Genomic DNA, 23975 nt, shown 5'->3' on the forward strand with positions numbered 1-23975 from the left:
GTCCTGATAAGATTGTGGTAATATACACTTGCACTGTAAAATCAGTTTTGTCTCCATGCAATCCATTTCTTAGTTTGGCCTCATTTTTTTTTTCTTCCCCTGTAGTTTTGACCTCCTCATTTTGAAAGAAGTGGTACAAAAAATGGCTGGAATTGAAATCACCGAAGAAATGACCATGGAACAGCTGGAAGCCATGACTGGCGGGGAGCAGCTGAAGGCAGAGGTATGTGTTGCTTGTTGAAGGGAAAGGAAAATATGGGTGATTTTCAAGTGTGCCAGGAAGCAACAGACTTAGCTGAAACTTACTGTACGTTTGTTCTTTGTGTTTCAAGTTGCAGTCATTGGCGAGGAAGGTGGGTTTCTTGTAGCTTTTATGTACATTGAGAGCTTATGCACCAAAGACAAATTCCTTGTATGTCCAATCACACTTGGCCAATAAAGAATTCTCTTCTATTCCATTCCATTCCATTCTATTCTATTCTTTATTCCAATATTTATTTCATTCCATTCTATTCTTTATTCCAATATTTATTTTATTCTATTCTATTCTTTATTCCAATATTTATTCTATTCTATTCTTTATTCCAATATTTATTTTACTCTTCTATTCTTTATTCCAATATTTATTCTATTCTATTCTTTATTCCAATATTTATTTTATTCTATTCTATTCTTTATTCCAATATTTATTCTATTCTTTATTCCAATATTTATTCTATTCTATTCTTTATTCCAATATTTATTCTATTCTATTCTTTATTCCAATATTTATTTTAGTCTATTCTATTCTTTATTCCAATATTTATTTTAGTCTATTCTATTCTTTATTCCAATATTTATTCTATTCTTTATTCCAATATTTATTTTAGTCTATTCTATTCTTTATTCCAATATTTATTCTATTCTTTATTCCAATATTTATTTTATTCTATTCCATTCTTTATTCCAATATTTATTCTATTCTATTTTATTCTATTCTGTTCTATTACTTAACCTTTTTAAATTGTTATTCTTCTTTTGCTCAGGGAGGCTATTTCGGTCAGATTAGGAACACAAAGAAATCTTCTCAGAGATTAAAAGACGCCCTCCTGGACCACGATCTCGCCCTCCCACTGTGCCTTCTCATGGCTCAGCAGCGCAACGGCGTCATCTTTCAAGAAGGAGGGGAGAAACATTTGAAACTGGTGGGGAAGCTCTACGATCAGGCAAGCCGATGAGACTCGTGTCGTTGTTGTTGTTTTTTTTAATGATCTTAAAATGCTTAGAATACTCCCGACAGGCAGACGAGTGTCAGAAGGTTGGATTTGCATGCTTGCCTGAAGGCTAACGGAGAAGGAATTGGTGGTGGGTGGATTACCTGCGCTCTGCAGGAATTCCTCTCCATCACAATTTCCATTGTTAAGCAAGGCGGTTGTTAAGTCACTTACGCCCCCGTTTTACGGCCTACCTTGCCTCGATTGCTAAGTGAATAAGCGCAGTTGTTAAGCAAGTAGCACAGTTCTTAACGTGAACCCAGCTTCCCCGTTGACTTTGCTTCGTCAGAAGGTCGCAAAAGGGGATCGTGTGACCCCGGGACCCTGCAACCATCATAAGTACCTGCCAGTTTCCAAGCGTCTAGGTTTTTAACCACGTGACCATGAGGACACCGAACTGGTTGTAAATGTGAACAATGGTCCTAGGTCACTTTTCAGTGCCGTTGTAACTTTGAGCGGTAACTAAATGAACCGCTGTGAGTCGAGGACTACCCGTGTTTCAAATTGGGCAATTGCCCTCTTGATAAGAAAGTCTGGTCCTTGCCTTACCTCTTTTGTGTTTGTTTGTTTTTTTCTCTTTTAGTGCCACGATACTTTGGTACAATTTGGCGGATTTTTGGCATCCAATTTAAGCACAGAGGACTATATTAAGCGAGTGCCTTCTATCGACGTCCTCTGCAACGAATTTCACACTCCGCACGACGCTGCTTTCTTCCTTTCAAGGCCTATGTACGCCCACCACATTTCGGTGAGTACACACCTCCTATGCACAGCGTCCCCTTTTCTTGACGCCCCCCCCACCCCCCCAAATGACCATCTGGCATCATCCACAGTCTTCAGCAAGCCTCCCCAATCTTAGCAACTTTAAGACTTCAAAGTGTTTCCAGTATCTCAGGAGTTGCCACAAAAAAAGTGGAGCGGTCAAATCTATTTTCTAAAGCATCAAGAGGGCAGGGCAAGAAGCCATGGGTGGGAAGCTCATCAAAGAGAGAAGCAAACTTCTAGAACTAAAGAGAAGTTCCCTGGCAGTGAGACCCATTAATCAGTGGAACAACTCGAATCCAGAAATTGTAGGTGCTCCAACACTGGAAGTTTTTAAGAAGAAGAGATTGGACAACTCTTTTGTCCAGAATGGTATAAAGCCTCATGAGTAGTAGGGTAGCAGGTTTCCTAAACGGGGGTTGCACTAGAAGACTTTCAATATTGCAACACAGCAGCACTCGGCACCTCCTGCATCTCAAAAATAGTAAGTACTCCCCGAAAATAAGGCCAAGCGCATAACGTACTTTTCGGAGTATAAGACATACTGGAGTATAAGACACACACCAAGATTTTGAAGAGGCATATTTTTAAAAAAAAGTTTTTGCACTCTGCAGATCTCCCCAAAACAGCCCGTTTTTCGCTCATTTCTGCCCTCCCCAGTCCCCAGGAGCACTCCGGAAGCCTCCTAAAGGCTATGCACAGCCATTTTTGCAAAGGGGGTGGAGTTTGGGGATGCTGTATTCAGTGTATAAAACGCACCCAGATTTTAAGTCCCTTTTTTAACAGAAGAAGGTTCATCTTATACTCCGAAAAATACTGTATTTCGGGGGTCAAAAGAAAATAAGACCCTGTCTTTTTTTCGGGAAAACATGGTAGATTTGACCATATAGATTATATATGTATGTATGTATTGTGTATGTATGTATGTATGTATTGTGTCACAACCCCTGGTATACCCAAATATGGGAGGGAACACACTGCTTCCCTTTTCTGTCTTTCGGCTCACTCCAGGAGACCATCCAGGCAGAAAACCATATTTTTAATGTTGCCTTTGTTACATTTGTGTTGTATTTGTGCTGATAAATAAATAAAGGGAGACTAGTATAGATCTATTTCAAGCTATTTAGCTCTCATCAGCTAGCCATACCCTTAGGTTCAAATCCCAGTAAGGGTATGGCTAGCTGATGAGAGCTAAATAGATTGAAATAGATCTATACTAGTCTCCCTTTATTTATTTATCAGCACAAATACAATACACACACACACACACACACACACACATATATTCTAGTATTTTCTTTTTTCTTTTCCCTTACCAGTCAAAGTACGATGAGTTGAAGAAAGCGGAAAAGGGGAATAAGCAACAGCAGAAAGTCCACAAATACATCACGTCCTGCGAGCTGGTGATGGCCCCTGTCCACGATGCGGTGATCTCCTTGCACCTTCCGAAGGTCTGGGATGATATCAGTCCCCAGTTCTACGCCACCTTCTGGTCCCTGACCATGTACGACCTGGCGGTGCCCCGGGGTAGCTACGAACGGGAAGTCAATAAGCTCAAAGTCCAGATGAAAGCCATCGACGACAATCAAGACATGGTACGTATGGATCTTGACAAGCTTGAACATTGGGCACTACTTAGCAAAATGAAATTCAAGGGTGAAAAGAGTAAGGTTCTACATTTAGGCAAGAAAAACGAAATGTACAGGTACAGAATAGGTGGATTCTATGGAGATTCTCAATCATCCAGGTTATGGTTGCCCCAAAGGTGCTTTCCCCCCGCCCTCCCGACAACTGGACTTTTGTTGTTGTTGTTTTTCCTTCAAAACGTTTCGCTCCACAACCAAGAAGCTTCTTTAGTTCTGAAGAACTGAAAATGTTTAGCTTCTCAATCAAGAAGCTTCTTCAGTTCTGAAGAAGAGATGAAAATGTTTCACTTCTCAACCAAGAAGCTTCTTCAGTTCTGAAGAAGAACTGAAAACGTTTCGCTTCTCAACCAAAAAAGCTTCTTTAGTTCTGAAGAACTGATAACGTTTCGCTTCTCAATCAAGAAGCTTCTTCCGTTCCGATGAAGAACAGAAGAAGCTTGCTTGGATGACAAGCAAAACTTTTTCAAGGAAAGAAAAAAAAAACTCTTAAAAAGTCCGCTTGCCTTTCTGGAAAAAGCACCTTTGAGACGTGCAGATTGACTTGGCAAGCAAGGACTGAGTTGTGAATGTGAGTGTGTGTGGTTATTTTTCCCCCCCCTCCAGCCTCCCAATAAAAAGAAGAAAGAGAAAGAACGATGCACGGCTCTCCAGGATAAACTTCTAGAAGAGGAAAAGAAGCAGCTGGATCACGTGGAACGGGTGTTGCAAAGGCTGAAGCTTGAAAAGGACAACTGGCTCCTTGCGAGTAAGTTGCCGGGGGGGGGGGCGTCCTCAGTCCTGTCCTCGGTGGAGTTTTTCCCCCCCTCAACCCTTGGCCTCTTTAAAACATCTGGACTTCCAACTCCTAGAATTCCCCAGCCAACACTGGCTCTGGAATCCTGGGAATTGAAATCCAGATCTCTTAAAAGGGCCCAGGGCCGAGAAATGCCGTCTTAAGGCACAGTTGAAGAAAAGTAACTTCATTTCCTCTTTTTCTCAAAAAAAATTTAAGAGTCGACGAAAAACGAGACTATAACCAAGTTTCTGCAGCTGTGTATATTTCCTCGCTGTATCTTTTCGGCCATCGATGCTGTTTACTGCGCTCGCTTTGTGGAACTTGTGCATCAACAGAAAACTCCCAATTTTTCAACGTTGCTTTGTTACGACAGAGTAAGTCATTCTTAACTTTGGCCTCCCGTTCCCTTAGAATCCCCTCCCTCCCTCTCTCTCTCTTTCTCTCTCTCTCTCTCTCATTGTTGGGGGCAAGAGGCTGACTCAGTAAACTGCTTAGAGAGGACTAAAATTCTATAAAGCAGTATAGAAGTCTTAAATGTTATCGCTATCGCTATCTGTCTACATTCATCCACCTGTCTGTCTGTCTATCATCTGTCATCAATCTTCATCTATTTACCTACCTCATATATATATGTATGCATGTATGTATGTATGTATTGTGTCACAACCCCTGGTATGCCCTTCCCTCCGTCTCTCTTTTATGTCTCTCTCTGTCCCTCTTTTTCCCGCTCTCTCTTATCTTATCTATCTATCTATCTACCTACCTACCTACCTACCTACCTACCTACCTACCTACCTACCTATCTATCTATCTATCTATCTATCTATCTATCTATCTATCTATCTATCTATCTATCTCTATTTACCTAAATCTCACCCATCTCTCTCTTCCCTCTCTCTCCTATCTATCTATCTATCTATCTATCTATCTATCTATCTATCTATCTATCTATCTATCTATCATCTATCATCTGTCATCAATCTTAATCTATTTACCTATCTCTCACCCATATATATCCTTCCCTCCTTCTCTCTCTTATCTATTTCTCTCTCTGTCTCTCTCTTCCCCCCTCTCTCTATCTTATCTATCTCTATTTACCTAAATCTCACCCATCTCTCTCTTCCCCCCCTCTATCTTATCTACCTACCTACCTACCTACCTACCTACCTACCTACCTACCTACATCTATCTATCTATCTATCTATCTATCTATCTATCTATCTATCTATCTATCTATCTATCTATCTATCTATCATCTAATTTAAAAAGTACCTATCTCCCTCATACAGAAACCCTGGATCGAGTCCCTTTTTGGGAGAGGGGCGGTCTAAAAATCTAAGAAATAATAAATAATAATAATAATAAAAGTACAAATAAATTTTACTGGAAGATTTTTAATTTGTTTTATTTACTCTAGACAGCAAGAGATTAGCAGCAAAATTAGCAGATTAGTAATGAAAGAAGTAGCTGGTCACAGGTTTACACGATGGCTGAACCCCTGGTTGCCAGATTTTTGCTCTTGCCTAGTTTCCCCACCACCACCCCTCCCTCCTCCCCCCCATACTTTCATTTTAACAAAATAAACACCTACAAAGTCCCAGACTGATAATCCCAGGTTAAGATTTTTCTTTAGTGTGTGTTTTAAATGAACCAATACCACCCCTCCCCCCCCCCCAAAAAAAACACCTTGAAATGTTAGGGAAATTGAAACCCCTTTCTTTTAGCATAACATGTTTGCTTGTTTTTTAATGCCCACATTTCTTCTAGGTCTTCTCCGATATCATCTACACAGTAGCCAGCTGCACGGAAAACGAAGCCAGTCGATATGGTAGATTTTTGTGCTGCATGCTAGATACTGTAACCCAATGGCACAGCGACAAAAGCGTATATGAAAAGGTACGTTTAAAATACGTGAACACCTGATTGTGTTTCAAGGGAGGGAAAAACCCTCCCGCGGTCGGTGTGGCAGGATTTGGTGTGTTGCGTTCTAACGACGCTCGAAAGGTTCGTTCTGAATTTTGACTGAGGAATTTGCTTGGATGAATAACAAATATGTCTCCGCTTTAATAACTGTTGATCCGGTTGCCATGATTTCACCTCTTTGGCCTGGATGATTGAGTCTTCCCTTAAATATATATTTGGAAAGGAATCGGGAGTCAGTGGAGATAATTCAATAGTGGCAAAAGACCATCCAAAGAGCCACGGTGGCGCAGAAGTTAGAGTGCAGTACTGCAGGCTACTTCTGCTGGCTGCCTGCAATTTGGCAGTTCGAATCTCACCAGGCTCAAGGTTGACTCAGCCTTCCGTCCTTCCGAGGTGGGTCAAATGAGGACCCAGATTGTTGGGGCTAAGATGCTGACTCTGTAAACCTGTAAACAGCTTAGAGAGGGCCTTAAAGCACTGTGAAGCAAGTCCAAATGCTATTGGTAGTTTCATTCCTTCATTCATCCTTCTCTTCCCTATCCATCCATCCAAATCAGCTTAAGATTGACCCACCTTTCCGAGGTTGCTAAAATGAGGACCCAGATTGTTGGGGGCAATAGGCTGATTCTGTAAACTACTTAGAGAGGGCCGTAAAGCACTGTGAAGTGCTATATAAGTCTAAATGCTATAGTTACTTTCCTTCCTTCCTCCCTTCCCTTCCCCATCCATCCAAATCAGCTGAAGGTTGACCCATCCTTCCATCCGAGGTGGGTCAAATAAGGACCCAGATTGTTGGGGGCAAGAGGCTGACTCTATAAACCGCTTAGAGAGGGCTGTGAAGCACTGTAAAGCGGCATATAAGTCCAAGTGCTATTGCTATCCTACGTTTTCCCGTTCTTTCCACACAGGAATGTGGTAACTATCCGGGCTTCATCACTGTACTGCGATCCAGTGGTTACGACGCTGTGAACAAAGCCGACCAGTTAGACTATGAAAATTTCCGGCACGTGGTGCACAAATGGCATTACAAGTTAACCAAGGTAAATTCAGGAATGGCGTTGAACCGGGCCTGAGCCGTGGCGAGGAACGCCTAGTGTTGGGTGTTATTTTCTTGCTTTCTTTTTCTCTTTCCAGGCATCTGTACACTGTCTGGAAACGGGGGAATATACACATATCAGAAATATCCTGATCGTGCTGACCAAAATTTTGCCGTGGTATCCAAAGGTGGTGAACCTGGGCCAAGCCTTAGAAAGAAGAGTCCGTAAGATTTACGAGGAAGAGAAAGAAAAGAGACCAGACCTCTATGCGTTAGCCATGGGGTAACAAAACAATTCCCTTTCCAAGAAACCCAAGTTTAAGCTGTCTGTCAAAAAGACACCCCCAACGCGCTGCGGAAGCTCAATTTTTAGATCAACTTTTGATCTGAGTTTGAGTTTTGACTGACGGTGAAAAACTGTCGTTATCAGTCATGCAGGGGACGGGGGTAGTGGGTGTTGGTGTGGGTTTTTTTAAAAAAATTGTAAAATGTTTTATATGTCCATAAGAAAATACCTTGGATTTTAACCAACCCAAGAATTTGTCAGGGCTCCAAGTAACACCCCCCAACAAAAGAAGTCTCCGAGGCTTCAGTTTCCTCAAAGTTCCGTTTCATTAGACATGTCCTATTGGCACATCTGGGAAAGCTCGAATCTGAAAGTTTCTAGGTTTCCCCCCACCCAAGTGGGCTTAAGAGAACCACATGCCCCTGTGCCAAATCCCAAATTGGTAGAAGGGCAGCACAGGGGCAAATGCAATTGGTTCGCTTTAACAATGGTGGCAAGAAAGGAGATAAAAGGGAGCGAAATTCACTTAACCAATGATTCCCTGAGCCGCAGAAATGTTGGGCTCAAACATTTTGGGCTACCTGTACAAATACAACCGTAAAAACCCCGAATTGTTTCTTTTCTTCTTAAGGCTACTTCCGTGTTTCTGTTTAACACGCCAGCAGTTTAGAGCACAGGCAAAAAGGGGGGGGGGGGGAGGAATAATTTGGGGCAGCTTTGACAATGGAGGTCTTGTTAGGTTTCATGCCGAAGTGGCTCAGTGGTTAGGGTACAGTATTGCAGGCTACGTCAGGTGACTGCTAGCTGCAGTTCGGCAGTTCGAATCTCACCAGGCTCAAGGTTGACTCAGCCTTCCCTCCTTCCGAGGTGGGTAAAACGAGGACCCAGATTGTTTGGGCGCAAGAGGCTGACTCTGTAAACCGCTTAGAGAGAGGGCTGTAAAAGCACCCTAAAGCGGTATATAAGTCTAAGTGCTATTGCTATTAAGCAATTGCGGGAGACTTGAGACCACACACAAAGCGGTTTGTACCAAACTGAGCCTTAGTGAAAAAGACGGTACTTATGGCGGTAGCAAAAATCCCTAATTTTTCTTTCTTTCCTGAGCAGCAGTGTTTTCAAGAGAGAGAGAGAGAGAGAGAGAGAGAGAGAGAGAGAGAGAGAGAGAGAGAGAGAGAGAGAAGAGTGTGCGTGCGTGTGTGTGTGTGTGTCTTTTCTGCCTGTGTGTACTGCCCCTTTTTAACCCTGTGTGCGGCTTTCAGCTACTCTGGCCAACTGAAAAGTAGAAAAATGGTTCCTGAAAACGATTTCCATCAGAAGGACCTTCCCACCCGGAACGCGGTGCCCGCCATGGTTCAAAACGGGCCAGGGGGAGCGGGGCTCCCTACGCTCATGATAAACCCAGCTAAATTGGAAGAAAGCACCGCCGAGGAGGCAGGTGGGTCTTTGCCGTCATCGTTGCCAAATCCTCTTTTTTTCTTTTTTTTTAATGGAGTAACTGCGGGAAGAGGGAGGAGGGTTCAGTCCAGGAGATCCCCTTGAATGTCCGAGATGCAGATGTCAGGGTTCAGACAGAGGCAAATATATGTCAATTGCATCCTTTGCCTGTGGTTACCTCATTTGCATAAACACGTACCATATTTTTCGGAGTATAAGACCCACCTTCCCCCCCCCCCAAAAAAAGAGGGTGAAAATCTGGGTGTGTCTTCTACATCAAATACGACATTTTTAGCCTCCCGAAACCCCGCTCCCTTCGCCAAAATGGACGTGCAGAGGGTTTGGGAGGCCTGCAAAGTGCTCCTGGGGGCTGGGAAGGGTAAAAACGAGTGGAAAACGGCCCATTTTTTGCTCGTTTTGGTGTCCCCATCCCCCCTCCCAGCCCCCAGCAGCACTCTACAAGCCTCTCAAACTCTCTGCATGCCCCGTTTTTCACAAAAAATGAGGCATGCAGAGTGCAAAAACCTTTTTTTTTAAAAAATTATTTCTTCAAAATCTTGGTGCGTCTTATACTCCGGTGCGTCTTATACTCCGAAAAATATGGTAAATGTACTCAAAAGTGTGTGAACATAAAATGATTTGGATGTATTGTTTCTTGGATGTGAAGAGTCGCCCAGGTCATTTAAGCGACTGGATGGAAACTCATCACGGGGAGTAGTGGGGTGGCCACTAGGTGGAGCTCTTGCCTCACCATTGGGAGGCTCTGAGTTCAATCCTAGGTAGAGGCAGGGATTTCTCTGGGCACAGTGAGAATTTATCTGCCGAACAAAACTCCGCATTGGCAACAGGAAGGGCATCTGGCCCTTAAAAACACTCGGCTAGCTCCATTCCGTTGCCCAAACTCTACCCCTAAAGGGGTTTGTTAGATGATGATGATGATGATGATGATGATGATGATGATGATGATGATGATGATGGAAGCTCACCAAGGAGAGAACCAACCTAGAACTAAGGGGAAAAAATTCCTGGCAGTGAGAACAATTGATCAGTGGATCGGCTTGCCTCCTGAAATTGTGAGTGCTGGAGGTTTTTAAGGTGAAACAGTTCAGTCATTTGTCTGGAATGGTCCAGGGGTTTTCTGCTTGAGCAGGTGGGCTTGGATTAGAAGACCTTCAAGGTCCCTTCCCACTCTCTTGTTAGTCTGACTCCAAGCAGGTTAAAAACAAATTGGAAAATCACGAAACCAAAGGTATGAAATGCCTTCAGCCATCCAGGTTTTGCCTCTAATTGGGATGGGGACCGAATCTGAATCCCTTTGTTTCCTTTTGCAGCCAAAAGCTCTTATTCTACGTGCCAAAAATCCGACCGCTTTGTTTTCATAATTGCCCTTGGAAAGGGCTAGTTTACATTCGTATGTGTGTATTTCTGTCTTACTCGTCAGGCCATGATTTGCAAGCAAACGACTGGGATGATTTCCCTTTGTTGAAACCAAGCCTTCATTTCAATTGATCAGCTAATACAGGGATGTCCAAACTTGGGAACTTTAAGACTTGTGGACTTCAACTCCCAGAATTCCCCAGCCAGCATGGCTGGCTGGGGAATTCTGGGAGTTAAAGTCCACAAGTCTTAAAGTTCCCAAGTTTGGACACCCCTGAGCTAATATAAACTTGGGTTTCGCCTAATGCACGAAACCAAAACGTGTTATCGCTTACTGGTGATTTGCACATTTGGTACCTCTGAACTCTCTCTAGAACATTGATTCCAAGAGAAAGATCCACATATGCTAAATATCACGCTGTATTGTCGCAGGAAACTACTTTGTTAAGACTAGAGTTAAAATAAAGATGGATTTCGACGATTTATGCCTTAAACTCTGGGGGGACGGACACTTTCGATGAATTAAACAAGCCAAATAATCATCCTGTATACACCAAGGCTGTGGCTTATTTGCGGAGTTTATTTTCAGTACGTCCATGGTGTCATTTTTCATCATCCATTCTTCCTCTCCTCACACACACACACACACACACACACACACACACACACACAAAACACCTCACAATCCACCTCCATGGTCATTGCAACTTGTCCAGGACAAGAAAGGTGATTTACTAGGATGTTAACGGATTGTCACCCATATCCCAAAACTTTTGACACTGTCATTGAATTGACGTCGGTAATTTTTTCCCCTTCTTCCTTTTTTTTTTGAAACCAGATAAGTTGAAGGAGAAGTCTCTGGGCGCGGTTAAAGTGGCCAGCAAAGCCGCCAACGCGGCGCCCAAGGTGATTGCCAGCAATGGAAATACCAGGTGAGGGGGTTAGCTGCCTTGGTGTATTTGGTATGCAGGAATTCCTAGCGGGAGGAAGCATTGGCTAGAAAAAAAAGGATAAAAGCAGCCTTTTAGGAGTTAGGGTAGTCCTCGATATATGACCGCAGTTGAGACCGGAACTCTTGCCGCTAAGCGATGCCATCATTAAGGGAGACATCGCGTGACTGCACACAGTTTAATGACATTGGTTGTCCTATTTCCAGAAGTGGTATTCTGCCAGTTCGCCCCGGTTCAGACAAATCAGTAGTGGCAATGGCAGGAGGCTTTTCATACCCGCCCAGACGTCGTCAAAGAGGCTCTGCGCATGCCGCACGCAAGCTCCCATTTCCGAACCAGATTATAGATGCTATAAGATTGTAGCATTTCATGCCAGCCTCTTTCCCATTGGTTTTGGTTGCTGGGATGGTCACAAATGTTGGTCATGTGATTTCCCCCATGACACTGCAACCATCGTAAATGCATGCCGGGTTGCCGAGCACCCAGGTTAGGACCCCATGACTGTGGGGGAAGCTATGACGGTCCTAAGCGCGAGGACCAGTCCTAACTCACTTTTTTCAGAGCCATCGTAACTTCAAACAATTGCTAAATAAATGGTCGTGAGTCAAGGACTTAAACCTGCACAGCTATTGCTAAGAGGGTTGCTGAAACTGTTCTGATTTCTAACCCTGGCTTCCTCGTCTCGGTCGCAGCAAACTTGTCAAAGAGAAAGAGGACAAAGAGAAATGCGGGAAGGAGAAAGAGAAGGAGAAGAAAGAGAAAATCCCAGCCGGCACTCCTGAAACTAAATTGCTCGGGAAAGACGGGAAGGAGAAGCCAAAGGAAGAGAGGGCGAACAAAGAAGACAAGGCAAGAGAGGCCAAGGAAAAGACACCGAAGGCTGACAAAGAGAAGGAGAAGATCAAGCGGGAAGAAAAACCATCCAAAGAGGAAAAATCCAAGATTATTGTGAGCAACGCTGAGTCCAAATCAATGGTGGAAAAGGAGAGAGAGAAGGAGCCATCAAGAGAGCGAGAAGTGAGCAAGGAGATGAAATCCAAGGAAGTCATTAGAGGAGGAGGAGGAGGAGGAGGAGGAGGAGGAGGAGGAGAGAAGATTCCACTTGCTGGGTCCTTGAAGTCGCCTGTTCCCCGGTCAGAAACGTCAGATTCCGAAAGGGGTAGGTTGACCCTCTTTGTTTTCGTTTGGGTCAGCGTTTAATTTTCATAGGAAAAGCACTGAACACAGATTTTGCACCCTCAGCTGCAGCAGTGAGTTCCGTGTAAAGTCCAAAGACACCCAGCCGGCTTTCATGCCTAAGGCAAGACTAGAACTCATTGTCTCCTGGTGATTGGCCCAAAGTCACCCAGCCGGCTTTCATGCCTAAGGTGGGACTAGAACTCACTGTCTCCTGGTGATCGGCCCAAAGACACCCAGCCGGCTTTCATGCCTAAGGCAAGACTAGGACTCATTGTCTCCTGGTGATTGGCCCAAAGACACCCAGCGGGTTTTCCTGCCTAAGGCGGGACTAGAACTCATTGTCTCCTGGTGATCGGCCCAAAGACACCCAGCGGGTTTTCATGCCTAAGGCAAGACTAGAACTCATTGTATCCTGGTGATTGGCCCAAAGTCACCCAGCGGGTTTTCATGCCTAAGGCAGGACTAGAACACATTGTCTCTTGGTGATCGGCCTAAAAACAGCCAGCCAGTTTTCATGCTTAAGGTGGGACTAGAACTCACCATCTCCTGGTTTCTCGCCTGCTGCCTTAATCATTGGGAGTAAACTGGCTTCTCAGTCCATCTCGATCTTCAATCCCATTTCCCTTTGAGCTTCGCCCATTTTGGGAGGGCGGCCTTAGCCAGTTAGCCGATCAGTCATGTTAAGCCAGCTGTCGATGTGGCAAAGAAATTCGATCTGCCGTCTTTTTGTAGACTCTCCGGCACGGAGACCCGATGTCAACTCCTAAAGTTGTCATGGTGAGGGAAGGGCGGGGGGAGCGCATTCTACGCATACTTTTGGCTAGAGTCGTATCTCAGATTATTGCAGCAAGCTTGGGAGGGTGCACCTCATTGGGGAATGTGATTTATGACACAGACTGATGGGAGGGAAGGAGATAAAGTTCAGCTCATGAATCAATTAGGGCATTTTTAGGAAACCTGACATCCGATTTACGCAGACTGGACAGGTTTAACCTCCCAAACTTCTCTCTCTCTCTGTCCCCCCCCCCCCCCCAACCTTGTCTTTCAGAACAAAAACGTCGCAAAATAGATACCCATTCTTCTCCATCACATTCCTCAAGTGTAAAGGTTAGTATGGCCTGAGGAAGGCATCGCCCATTTTCTAGGCTCTCATCTAACACGGAATACCAGTGTCAACGTCCTTCCTTCAAGTTCTGGTGCCGGGTCGAAGCCTTTGGAGGTGTTTTATATATATATATATATATATATATGCATATATATATTTTTCCCCGATGCATTTAAAAAAACGAAACAAAATGCATTCCTTTCGATGGATCGGTGGACTCTTTTTTTTGCCATTTTGAAGAGTAAATCAAATTGAAACCTCTTTTATTACGATGATGATTATTAGAGGAAAAAGAAAAAAAAGCGAAAGAAATTAAAGCTTCAAGGACCTAGCACGAAGCGTTGTAAATAGAGTATGGAAATATCAAGATTATTTTTTCGTATTTTTTTTTTTAAAAAAAGTGCAAACCAAGCCAGAAGTGCCTCACCATTTTTTTTTAAAACAGCCAGATATATCTATATATACATACGTATATATACACATATATAGATAGAATTTTTTTGTTTGGAGTGCAGTGGTAGCTACGAGCCAACGAATCTCTCGCGGCACGCCGAGCGGAGCGTGAGGGTTTTTGGTGGTTGTTTTTTCCCTGCCTTGATCGGGAAGAATTTGATTGGTAAACTTTGAAGAATTCGTGGAGGAAACCGGGAGAGCAGAGGCGTCTTACTACACCTTCATCGGGCTGCCTATTGACCGTCTTCCAGCGGAGCAGAGAGAAGCCTTTGAAAAGTCTTGAAAAGTCCTGCTTTTCTTTTTTACAAATAATAATAATAAATTCGCCTTGATGATGAGTTTTCCTATAGTTGTGCATATTCAGGCAGCCCCTTGCCCGACCTCCTTGTGAGGTTTCTATTCCCGCTGAGTTACTCACGCTGTTGAGCTTCCGCTCTGCGTTAAAACCAGATGGGGCAGCCCAGCCTTCCACTCAAGAAGCTGACAAAAAAAAAAAAAACAGCAGCCGAGCGCAGCACAAGCCTCTTTTAAAACAAAACAAAAAAAACCTCCCGGGCTGCAGCCTTCTTGGAGACTCAGGGTAGCAAATTCGTTTGCTCCGTGTTTTATTTCCTTTTTATTTCCCCAACAAACAAACCCCAAAAAAACCCACCCATCCTCACGGACTCTTTGAGTTTGCAGTACGTTGAAGCGTTGCAACTGTAAGTTTAACCGATCACTTCGTCCGCGCACTGGGCCGCGTGGGGATGTCGCTCTTGATTTGCCAACGTTTAAAGAAAAAAAAATATTGTTTTCTTTTTTTTAAAGGGTCTTTTTAAGAAGTTGGCTTGAAACAGAGAATAGCTAGAACAGGGCCCTTGCCCCCCGTGGTTCTAGAACAAGCCTTGATTCTGGGCTGGGGTGCGTTGCATTTCAGGGAGCCAGTTGTAACGACAGCTAGCTGTGGCGGGAAGTCCAGCCGTCATTTCTAGTCTGATGTCTGCTTTTTTTTTTAACGTTTGCTTTCAAGAGAGTGGGAACCGTGCGGGGGAATAAGGCTGTCAGGCTTCCGAAAGATGCCCTAATTAATTGCCAAAGGCCATCTTAAATGTACACGAAAATTGCAATTTCTCCCCATCCTTGGGTTAGAACTTAAGATAGGAGTGGTGCAGTGGCCTGGAGGGGGAGCTCTTGCCTCACAATCAAGAGGCTGGGAGTTCGATCCCGGGTAGAGTAGGATATTTCTCTCTCTGGGCCACAATGAGAATATATCTGCTGAACAAAACTCCGCATTGGCAACAGGAGGGGCGTCGGGCCAGCTCCATTCAGTTTGCCCAGACTCCACCCCGCAAAGAATTATGGGGTCGTTAAACAAAGATGATGATGATTGGGCTAGAACTTAAGATAGTTTTGGTAGAGAATAGATAGTTGAGGGTTAGTGGGGAATGTCATTTAAAATAAAAACAAACCACGAAGAGCACCTAATGCTCGGGAGCTGATTTGATCGATGCGTAATTAGCCTAGGCATGTGCATACAATTGTCTTAAGAATGTATTAATGCTGTTTTTAATTCCCGGAGAGGGGAGCTGCTGCTGCTGCTGCTTCTTTTTTTGTTTTGTTCTGTTCTGTTGTTTTGAGGTTCTGCCTCGATCGTCCCAGGCTCCAGTGGTTTCTGAGAACCCTTTGCGCTTACGTGTCGTCTCCATTCATTTCCCACAGGACAACCTCAGCGAACTCAAGGATTCCGCAGCTAAGGTTTGAGTCTTTCTGCCCCCCCCTCCCCCTTCCTTTCAACTCTTCCGATTTTTAACAATTGCATTCGCAGTGACGGCGAGGTCCAGCAAAGCTTTGGCGAAGGAGCGCAGCGCAGCTTGGCCAGATTGTAAGCGGCGTACGGTTATGGCAGGCAGCGTTGCGTTCTTTCGGGCATGCAGGCAGTCTTTCGCGGTCTGTTCCAGAGACCTGGCGGTTCCTTACAGTGAAGACTTTCTACGACTTACAGCCGTTCCTTTAGTGATCGTTTGAAGCTACAACGGCAATGAAAAACGTGACGTGACAATTGGGAACTTACCGAGGAAAGAAGCAACTTAGAACTGAGGAGAAATTTCCTGACAGTGAGAACTATTAATCAGTGGAACAGAAGTTGCCTCCAGAAGTTGTGAATGCCCCAACACTGGAAGCCTTTAAGAAGATGTTGGAGAGCCATTTGTCTGAAGTGACGTAGGCAGGGGGTTGGACTAGAAGACCTCCAAGGTGCCTTCCAAGTCTGTTCTGTTATTTTTCACACTTAACAATCATTGGAGCATCTCCGTGGTGACATGATCAAAATTCATGCACTTGGCAAACCACTCATATTTTTGATTGTTGCAATGTCACCGTGTGTATGTATGTGTCACATGATAATCTTTTGGTCCTCTAGTCCAAACCCCCTGCTCAAGCAGGAGACGCTATCCCATTCCAGACAAGTGGCTGTCCAATCACTTCTTTAAAGCCTCCAGTGATGGAGCCCCCACAACTTCTGGTGGCAACATCTGTCCCACTGGTTGATTGTTCTTACTGTTAGGAAGTTTCTTTTTCATTCCAGGTTGCTTTTCTCTTTGATTAGTTTCCATCCGTTGCTTCTTGTTCTGCCTTCAGGAGCTTTAGAAAATAGGTTGATGCCCTCTTCTCTGTGGCAGCCTCTCAAATATTGGAACACAGGTATCATGTCGTCCCCTAGTACTCCTTTTACCCCAAAAGAACATCTGCCACCCACAACAGCCTCTTTTCCTTAGCGGCAGCAGCCCACTGGTAGATGGTGTGAGCTAGTAGAAGGCACAGTCCACTGCAGTGTTGCTCAACCATAAGCGTTTTAGGATATGTGCGCTTCCAATTCCCAGAATTCTCCAGCCAGCAAGACCCAGGAGCATCATTGATCACAGAGGGCACTATATCTGAATTTCTGCAGCGTGACATGGGACCAGGGGTGAAATGCTACCGGTTCGCCTGAACCGGTAGTAAAAAAAAAAAAAAGTGCTACCGGTTTGGGCGAACAGGTAGTTCGGATGATCAGCTGTGTGACAATCAGCTGTGCCGAGCGATTTAGAAAGCAGGCGGCACAGCTGATCGTCGCACAGCTGATCGTCAGAACTACCGGTTCGCCTGAACTGGTAGCATTTTTCTTTACTACCGGTTTGGTTGAACAGGTAGTTCCGACGATCAGCGCCTGCCGTGCGCCTGCGTGCAAAGTGAACCGGTAGCAGACTTCAGAGCATTTCACCCCTGCATGGGGCCCATTCTTTTCATGTTTAGGATATTACAAGGGAGGGAATGTAGAGCTTAGCTTTCTGTTTCCATTCCTAACCCTGACGTCTCCTACAATGCCAAAAAAAAAAAAACTGGGCTCCAATGGGTCAGCCACTCCCAGCGTTTTCTTAGCATGTGATGTTGTGTGACCTTCCAGAATCTGCCCTCTGAGAATCTACCTTCTGTGACCCGAGAAAGGAATCGTTGCTCCTTCCAAACCTCAGCAGCTGTTTCTGTCATTATGGCCAGATGCAGGATTTGCGATTTCATTAGGAAGCATTGTTTGGTGATGGATCGATCTAAGGTTCCGTTGCCTTCCCACTCTACACGAAAACAAACCAGAAGGAAAAAAAGTTGCCCTGAGAACCACCGTAGCTAGAAACAAAGCAGAAGAGGCTTGTCACCCAAATGAGCTGCTGTGGCTACTTGTTTAAAGAACTCACAGCTCAATATTTAGAACATGACTGAATTCCTCTCTTCATCCTCGGTTTTTTCTCTTCTTTCAGACTTAGGAAATTTAAAGCGCCTTCAAAGTGATCTCAGTGCTCTTTTGAGAGGGGATTTTTACTGTCGTGGTTAAAAAAAAAATACAAATATCTAGGTTGCGTTTTGTAATTTTTCGCTATATTTCCAGCATGATATGAGACAATCTACCCCAGAGAGAGAGAGAGAGAGAGAGAGAGAAATAGGCCAGCGTTTTGGTGCAAGATGGAGTGAATAGCCTCTGGAAGCGATGTAGTAATTTTTTGATCTTGCTTTTGACTTTAACAGCACTACATTAACCACGCCGCTCCGGCATTGTCCAAAAGTAAGGAGAGAGAAGTAGACAAGAAAGATTTGGACAAATCAAGGGAAAGATCCCGAGAGAGAGAAAAGAAAGATGAAAAGGAAAGGAAAGACCGAAAAAGGGTTGGTGATTTCTGCATACTCGTGACACTGAATGCTTAAGATAACCCTTTCTCTCCAGCCTTTTTAAATAATTTAAAAAAAAAAATCTTTGTTGGAACTGTTGTAGGACAGGCGTGTCAAACTCGATTTCATTGAGGACCACATCAAGATGGTTGTGTTTGACCTCAGGGGCGTGGCCAGCTTGACGTCATTTGTGTCAGTGGCACCTGTGGCGGCCTGGGCAGGGCTGGGGGTTGCAACGACCTCCTGCAACCCTCTGCCAGCTAAAACGGAGCTTGGGGGGGGGATGCACGCATCCCCCCAGACCCTGTTTTCAGCCGTGATGGCCTGGAGCCCTCTGCCAACAAAAATGGAGCTGTGGGGGGGACACAGGTGTTCCCCCCCCCCCCGCTCCCGGACACCGTTTTCACCTGTGATGTCCTTTTAGAGCCCTCTGCCAGCAAAAATGGAACTCCGATTTCACTGGTAGAAGTACCGTGGGGCCGGGCCTTTATTGTTTCCGTGGTGGCCCCACGGGCCAGATCTAAGCACCCCATGGGCCGGATCTGGCCCGCGGGCCTTGAGTTTGACACCCCTGGTCTATAGAAGCTTATCCTTAAAAAGAACCGAGGAGGAAGAAAGCCACAGCTTATAAAACAGCTCAGATCGTTTTAAGCCTAATATTTGCAAACTGGTGTTTCTAAAAAAAGAAAAAAAAACACCCTTTGTCTTGATGATGTACCCATCTAGGATCATTCGAACAATGACCGCGAAGTTCCCCAAGATTCAACCAAGCGTCGGAAAGAGGAAAACGGAACAAGTACGTCTACTCCTGCTTCTTCTTCTCCCCTTGATCATGCCTTGTTGGCTCCATGGGTGCTGTGGTCTGCCGGCGGCCTGCGGAGCTGGCAGCGGAATCAGACAGTGAGGAGGTTGGGGAGGAACACGGGCCAGTCCTGGGGGCTGAGGAAAGTTCAGCTGAGGGCTCTGCGTCGGAGGCAGAGAGGGTGTCAGCGTTCCAAATATCATGCAGAATGAAATCAAGAGTCCAAGGCAGAGCTATCCTTAAAGTTCCAATTTAATAAGACAGACATGTTGGCAACGAACTGCGGAATCCCAAATCTGAAAAGCTTCCTGGGATTCCCCCCAGTTGAAAGTTCATGATCTTATCCCCACACCCATAAATCCATCACATGGTCCAATCTTCTTCGGCCACCCAGCTGGTTCCGGTCAGGTGCAGAGGTGCAAAGACAAAAGATGACCTTGGGCTTCTAGAAAGGAATTGACAACAACACATTCCACAATTCTACTCCTTTCTATTCCGCCCTCCCAATTACTACACTAATGAAACAGCATAATGAAATAATAGAGAGTGTGGCAGGCCAAAGATCCTAAAAATGGAATATGACTGCAGGCCTGACAGAGGGAGCTAGACAGCAGAGAGGCAGAGGAACAGCTGGAGCCTGTTCCCGGTGTGCTCGTGCGCAGAGCTGCCAGAAGACAAGAACAACTAACAAAGTAGAATCGATTTAGGAATAAAGTCACACCTTGGAGGTGACTGGCCCCTCCCATAGGAAACAAAAGAAGAATGAAAGGGGAGGGGGCTTTTACAGGAAACCATTTGTTCATTGGTCTGGAAAGTTCTGTTTGTGATTTTAAGAGAGACTGTGCCAAGTTTTGTTTCGCTCTGTGTTTGGACACTAGTTGTCTGCCAGCACTCCTAACAAGATGAGATATAGGTAAACATTCTTCTGTGTGCTAAGCCCTGCTGCCTGTGAAGGAAAGGAATTCACAGTCATGTAAATAAAATAGTTTTTGTGGGGACCGAGACTTTGCTCTTGCTTTCTAAGGAAGCCTGGGTCAGAAGAACGAGTAGCTTACTGACCGCATTTGTTTCTTCTGTCCAGCCGGTTCTTCTAAACACAGTAAGAGTGAAAGTCCTTCCGATTCTCCCCCTCGTTCCAATGAGAAGGAGAAAGAGAAGAACAAGTCAAAATCTTCAAGCAAGGAGAAAGGTGATTCCATCAAAGTTGAAAAGATGGAGAAAAGCTCTTCTGGCAGCAAAAAGGTAAAGCAGTTTTGTTTTATTTATTTTTCTGGTTGACGGTCACCAGATACAATCTCCTTTTCACTCGATTAGGTTGAATATTGGACTTTCGGTACCTTCTAAAGCTTATTTTTCTCTTCTGGGCCAGATTTGGTTAACCAGAACAGCGGTCACCAACTGGTGGTCCGCGAGAAATTTCTGGTGTTCCGCAGAAAAATTATTTGCATGCTTTAATATTGCACTAAATCAGGGGTCCTCAAACTACGGCCCCTGGGACAGATAAGGGCAATGAACGTTTTTGTGTTGCTGCAGAGAGTCTCCCCTTTTGTGGTCTTTTCGTGCCGGTTGGAGGGGGGGGAGAATTTCTGACTTGGGGCCTGCTTCAGCTTCCTGGTTCAGGGCTTTGGACGAAGGCCGGAGGGAAGCGTTGCTGGTGGCGAAGAGCTGGAGGGCCTTGTTCCATTGGGACAGCATCATGGCCTGGAACTGGGTGACCATCTCATTCCACTGAGCTTCTAGGCGCCGGTACCTGGCCTTGCACTCCCGCAGGTCTTCCCTCTGCTTGGAAAGCCTATGCTCGTAGTCCTCAGTGAGGTGCTTCTGCTGAGCCTCCTCCTCGGTCAGATCCAATTTGAACTGAGCTGTTTCGCCAACTCTTTCTCCTGGTGGCTGCTTAGCTCCAGCAACTGCTTCCTGTTGGGGCCCTAGGGAGCCTAGGCGGGCAGGCAAGAAGTGGCTGGGAGGGGAGGGGTGAGTAAAGGCTGGCAAGGCGCACACCCACCCAGTCACATGACCATCTAGTCACACCCACCCAGCCGCTCATTAGGCGGACCATATTAGTAGTCCGCGGGATTTTAAATGATGAATTTAGTGGTCTCTGAGGTCTGAAAGGTTGGGGACCCCTGAACCAGAACACTCTTAATAGATTCGGGACTATCGAATAAATGAAGAGGAATGCAAAAAATGTAAAGTGTTTCGGAAAAACAAATTCACTAGTTTATACCCACCCACGCCCCCCAAATCCCTCAGTTTTCCCCGATTCATACGAAACCTGCTAAAATATGATGTGTTTAAGTCACATTTAATCCCCCCCCCCTTCATTTTATCTCATTTTTGTCTAGGAGTCCAGGCACGATAAAGAAAAAACAGAGAAGAAAGAAAAACGGGATAGTACTGGGAACAAAGAAGAGAAGAAACAATATCCTTTTGCTGTGCTATTATTCGAATTGGTTGAAATGGTTTTCTAAGCATTTTTTTAAAAAAGATTTCCCTTAACATTAGATCCACCCATAAATCTTCAGACAAGCACAGATAATGAGCACTATTCTGACCAAGGTGAGCATAATTATTTTGGGGGACTTCTCGTTGGAAATAAAGCAGGTAGTTGCACCTCATTCCTGTTGAGAATGGCTTTGAAGGAATTGGTGGTTTTGTGTAAGTTAGGTGAGACGAATGGGTAGAGAGGCAGAGAGTGAGCTAGACAGCAGTGAGGCAGAGGAACAGCTGGAGCCTGTTCCCAGGGTGAAACCCTACGTCACTTCAGACAAATGCCTATCCAACACCTTCTTAAAGACTTCCGGTGTTGGGGCATTCACAACTTCTGGAGGCGACTTCTGTTCCACTGATTAATTGTTCTAACGATCAGGAAGTTTCTCCTCGGTTCTAGATTGCTTCTCTCCTTGATTAGTTTCCACCCATTGCTTCTTGTTCTAACCTCAGGTGCCTTGGAGAATAGCTTGACTCCCTCTTCTTTGTGGCAAACCCTGAGATATCAGAACATGGCTATCCTGTCTCCCCTGGCCCTTCTTTTCATTAAACTAGACATACCCCAGTTCCAGCAACCGTTCTTCATATGTTTTAGTCTCCAGTCCCCTAATCATCTTTGTTGCTCTTCTCTGCACTCTTTCTAGAGTCTCCACATCTTTTTTACATCGTGGCGACCAAAACTAGATGCAATATTCCAAGTGTGGCCTTACCAAGGCCTTATAAAGTGGTATTAACCCTTCACCTGATCTTGATTCTATCCCTCTGTTGATGCAGCCTAGAACTGTGTTGGCTTTTTTGGCAGCTGCTGCACACGGCTGGCTCCTATATAAATGGTTGTCCACTAGGACTCCAAGATCCCTCTCACAGTTACTACTACTGAGCAAGGTGCCACCTGTACTGTACCTGTGCATTAGAGGTTTCGTCGGGATCTAGACTCTGCTTCATGCTTCTTAAGGAAGCCTAGATCCGAACAATCAGTGGTGGACCCTTCTAGTTACTTAAACTTATTTCAGCTTCCGCTTCTTTCTTAAAACATAGTAATTGCACTTCTCTCTCTCTCTCTCTCTCTCTCTCTCTCTCTCTTAGGTGACGTTCGGAGGAGAAGATGGTGAGCTGCGACCAGACATGAATTTTGATTGCACAGAAGACTGTCAATGAAGAGGACCTGTCTCCATCTCCTTAAATTATTCACCTCTCTGCTTTATTTTCTCTCCCGTTGCTGAAGATGTTGATGGTTGAGTTGTACATTACTGTAATTTTAAAATCGTCGCTTAAGTTTCTTAAAAACATTTATTTTCAGTACTGGCTGGAAGTGTTTACCTGTTCCATATTTTTTAGCACAATGTGCTGCCAACAGTTGCCATCGTTGCAAATGAGGGGTTTGGGGGTGTTTCCCCCCCCACACATGTACAGAGTTCTTTACTTTAGGTTATCCAAAATACTTCCTGCGTTTAGTCATTTTATTATTATTTTTATTTTCAATTGGAAACGCGTTATTTTAGGTGTTTGGAAAACTAAAAAAAAACACAAAAAACCCAACAATAAATATTGAACGTTTGGATTTTTTTTACCTCATTGAAAGAAAAGAAAAAATCCAGTTTTTATTTATTGTTTTTAATATTAATAACTAAAACTGTGGGGCGGGGAGGGGGGAAATGGGGCACTCTTTCCAAGCAATGCTAAGGAAAATATTTGTATATTATGTGCACCATGGGGAGCTTGTTTAAAAAAGAGAGAGAGAGAGAGAGAGAGAGAAAGAGAAGAAAGGAGACAACAGGATAGCCCCGTGTTCTGTTCTTCCTCACGATGCTCCTTAACGTTTTGTCATAATGTTTTTAAAATAAATTGGGGAGCTTCTTTCTTCCGAACGTGAAATTCAGACCAATTAGGTTTCAATATTAACAGCTTACAAGAACTTTATATCGGTGGGGACTTCAGTCCACCCCCCCAAAAAAATAATAATAATAATAAAAAAAAAAGTTTCAGAATGACCTTTTTAAAAAAAACACACAAACCACAACAAAACAATTTTTTTATCTGAAATTCTACCAGTGTAATCTTTTTTCTAAATAAAAAAAAAATAGTTTTTCTCAATGGGTCGTACATCCTTGTGTGCGTTGCTTTTATTCCGGGGTTTTCGCGGGCCGGATGGAATTCAGGCGGGGCTGTGTTTTTGACTTTCGTCTTGTCTTTTTTTTAAAAAAAAAAAACTTTTAAACATTTTTAAATTAACCAGTTTCTTGTATACGTGATGTACAATAACAATAAAGGCTGTAGTAAATTTTGCAGGTTGTAGTAAGCGTCCCGAAGGTGGTGGTTACATTTCCTGGC

The 23975-nt window shown here is 44.4% G+C and overlaps 1 protein-coding gene across 1 annotated transcript in view; it reads left to right on the forward strand.

Moving 5' to 3' along the window:
* The window catches only part of THOC2 (THO complex subunit 2), a gene marked incomplete at its 5' end in the record, with an annotated part of 49920 nt that extends 26182 nt beyond the window's left edge, over nt 1-23738 (forward strand). Inside the window, 20 exons of the mRNA XM_081964193.1 lie at nt 106-223; nt 1026-1205; nt 1837-2001; nt 3335-3610; nt 4265-4406; nt 4653-4810; nt 6204-6332; nt 7268-7399; nt 7494-7678; nt 8941-9116; nt 11331-11424; nt 12135-12601; nt 13670-13728; nt 15878-15913; nt 18215-18352; nt 19082-19151; nt 20239-20399; nt 21500-21576; nt 21666-21713; nt 22731-23738. Of these exons, the coding sequence (XP_081820319.1) occupies nt 106-223; nt 1026-1205; nt 1837-2001; nt 3335-3610; nt 4265-4406; nt 4653-4810; nt 6204-6332; nt 7268-7399; nt 7494-7678; nt 8941-9116; nt 11331-11424; nt 12135-12601; nt 13670-13728; nt 15878-15913; nt 18215-18352; nt 19082-19151; nt 20239-20399; nt 21500-21576; nt 21666-21693 (2791 nt within the window). The 3' untranslated portion in view covers nt 21694-21713; nt 22731-23738. The remainder of the gene's footprint in view (nt 1-105; nt 224-1025; nt 1206-1836; nt 2002-3334; nt 3611-4264; nt 4407-4652; nt 4811-6203; nt 6333-7267; nt 7400-7493; nt 7679-8940; nt 9117-11330; nt 11425-12134; nt 12602-13669; nt 13729-15877; nt 15914-18214; nt 18353-19081; nt 19152-20238; nt 20400-21499; nt 21577-21665; nt 21714-22730) is intronic.
* Between the last annotated feature and the right edge of the window lie 237 nt (nt 23739-23975).

This window comes from Natrix helvetica, assembly GCF_964273705.1.
Source record: "Natrix helvetica genome assembly, chromosome: 11".
NCBI classification, from domain to species: Eukaryota; Metazoa; Chordata; class Lepidosauria; order Squamata; family Natricidae; genus Natrix; species Natrix helvetica.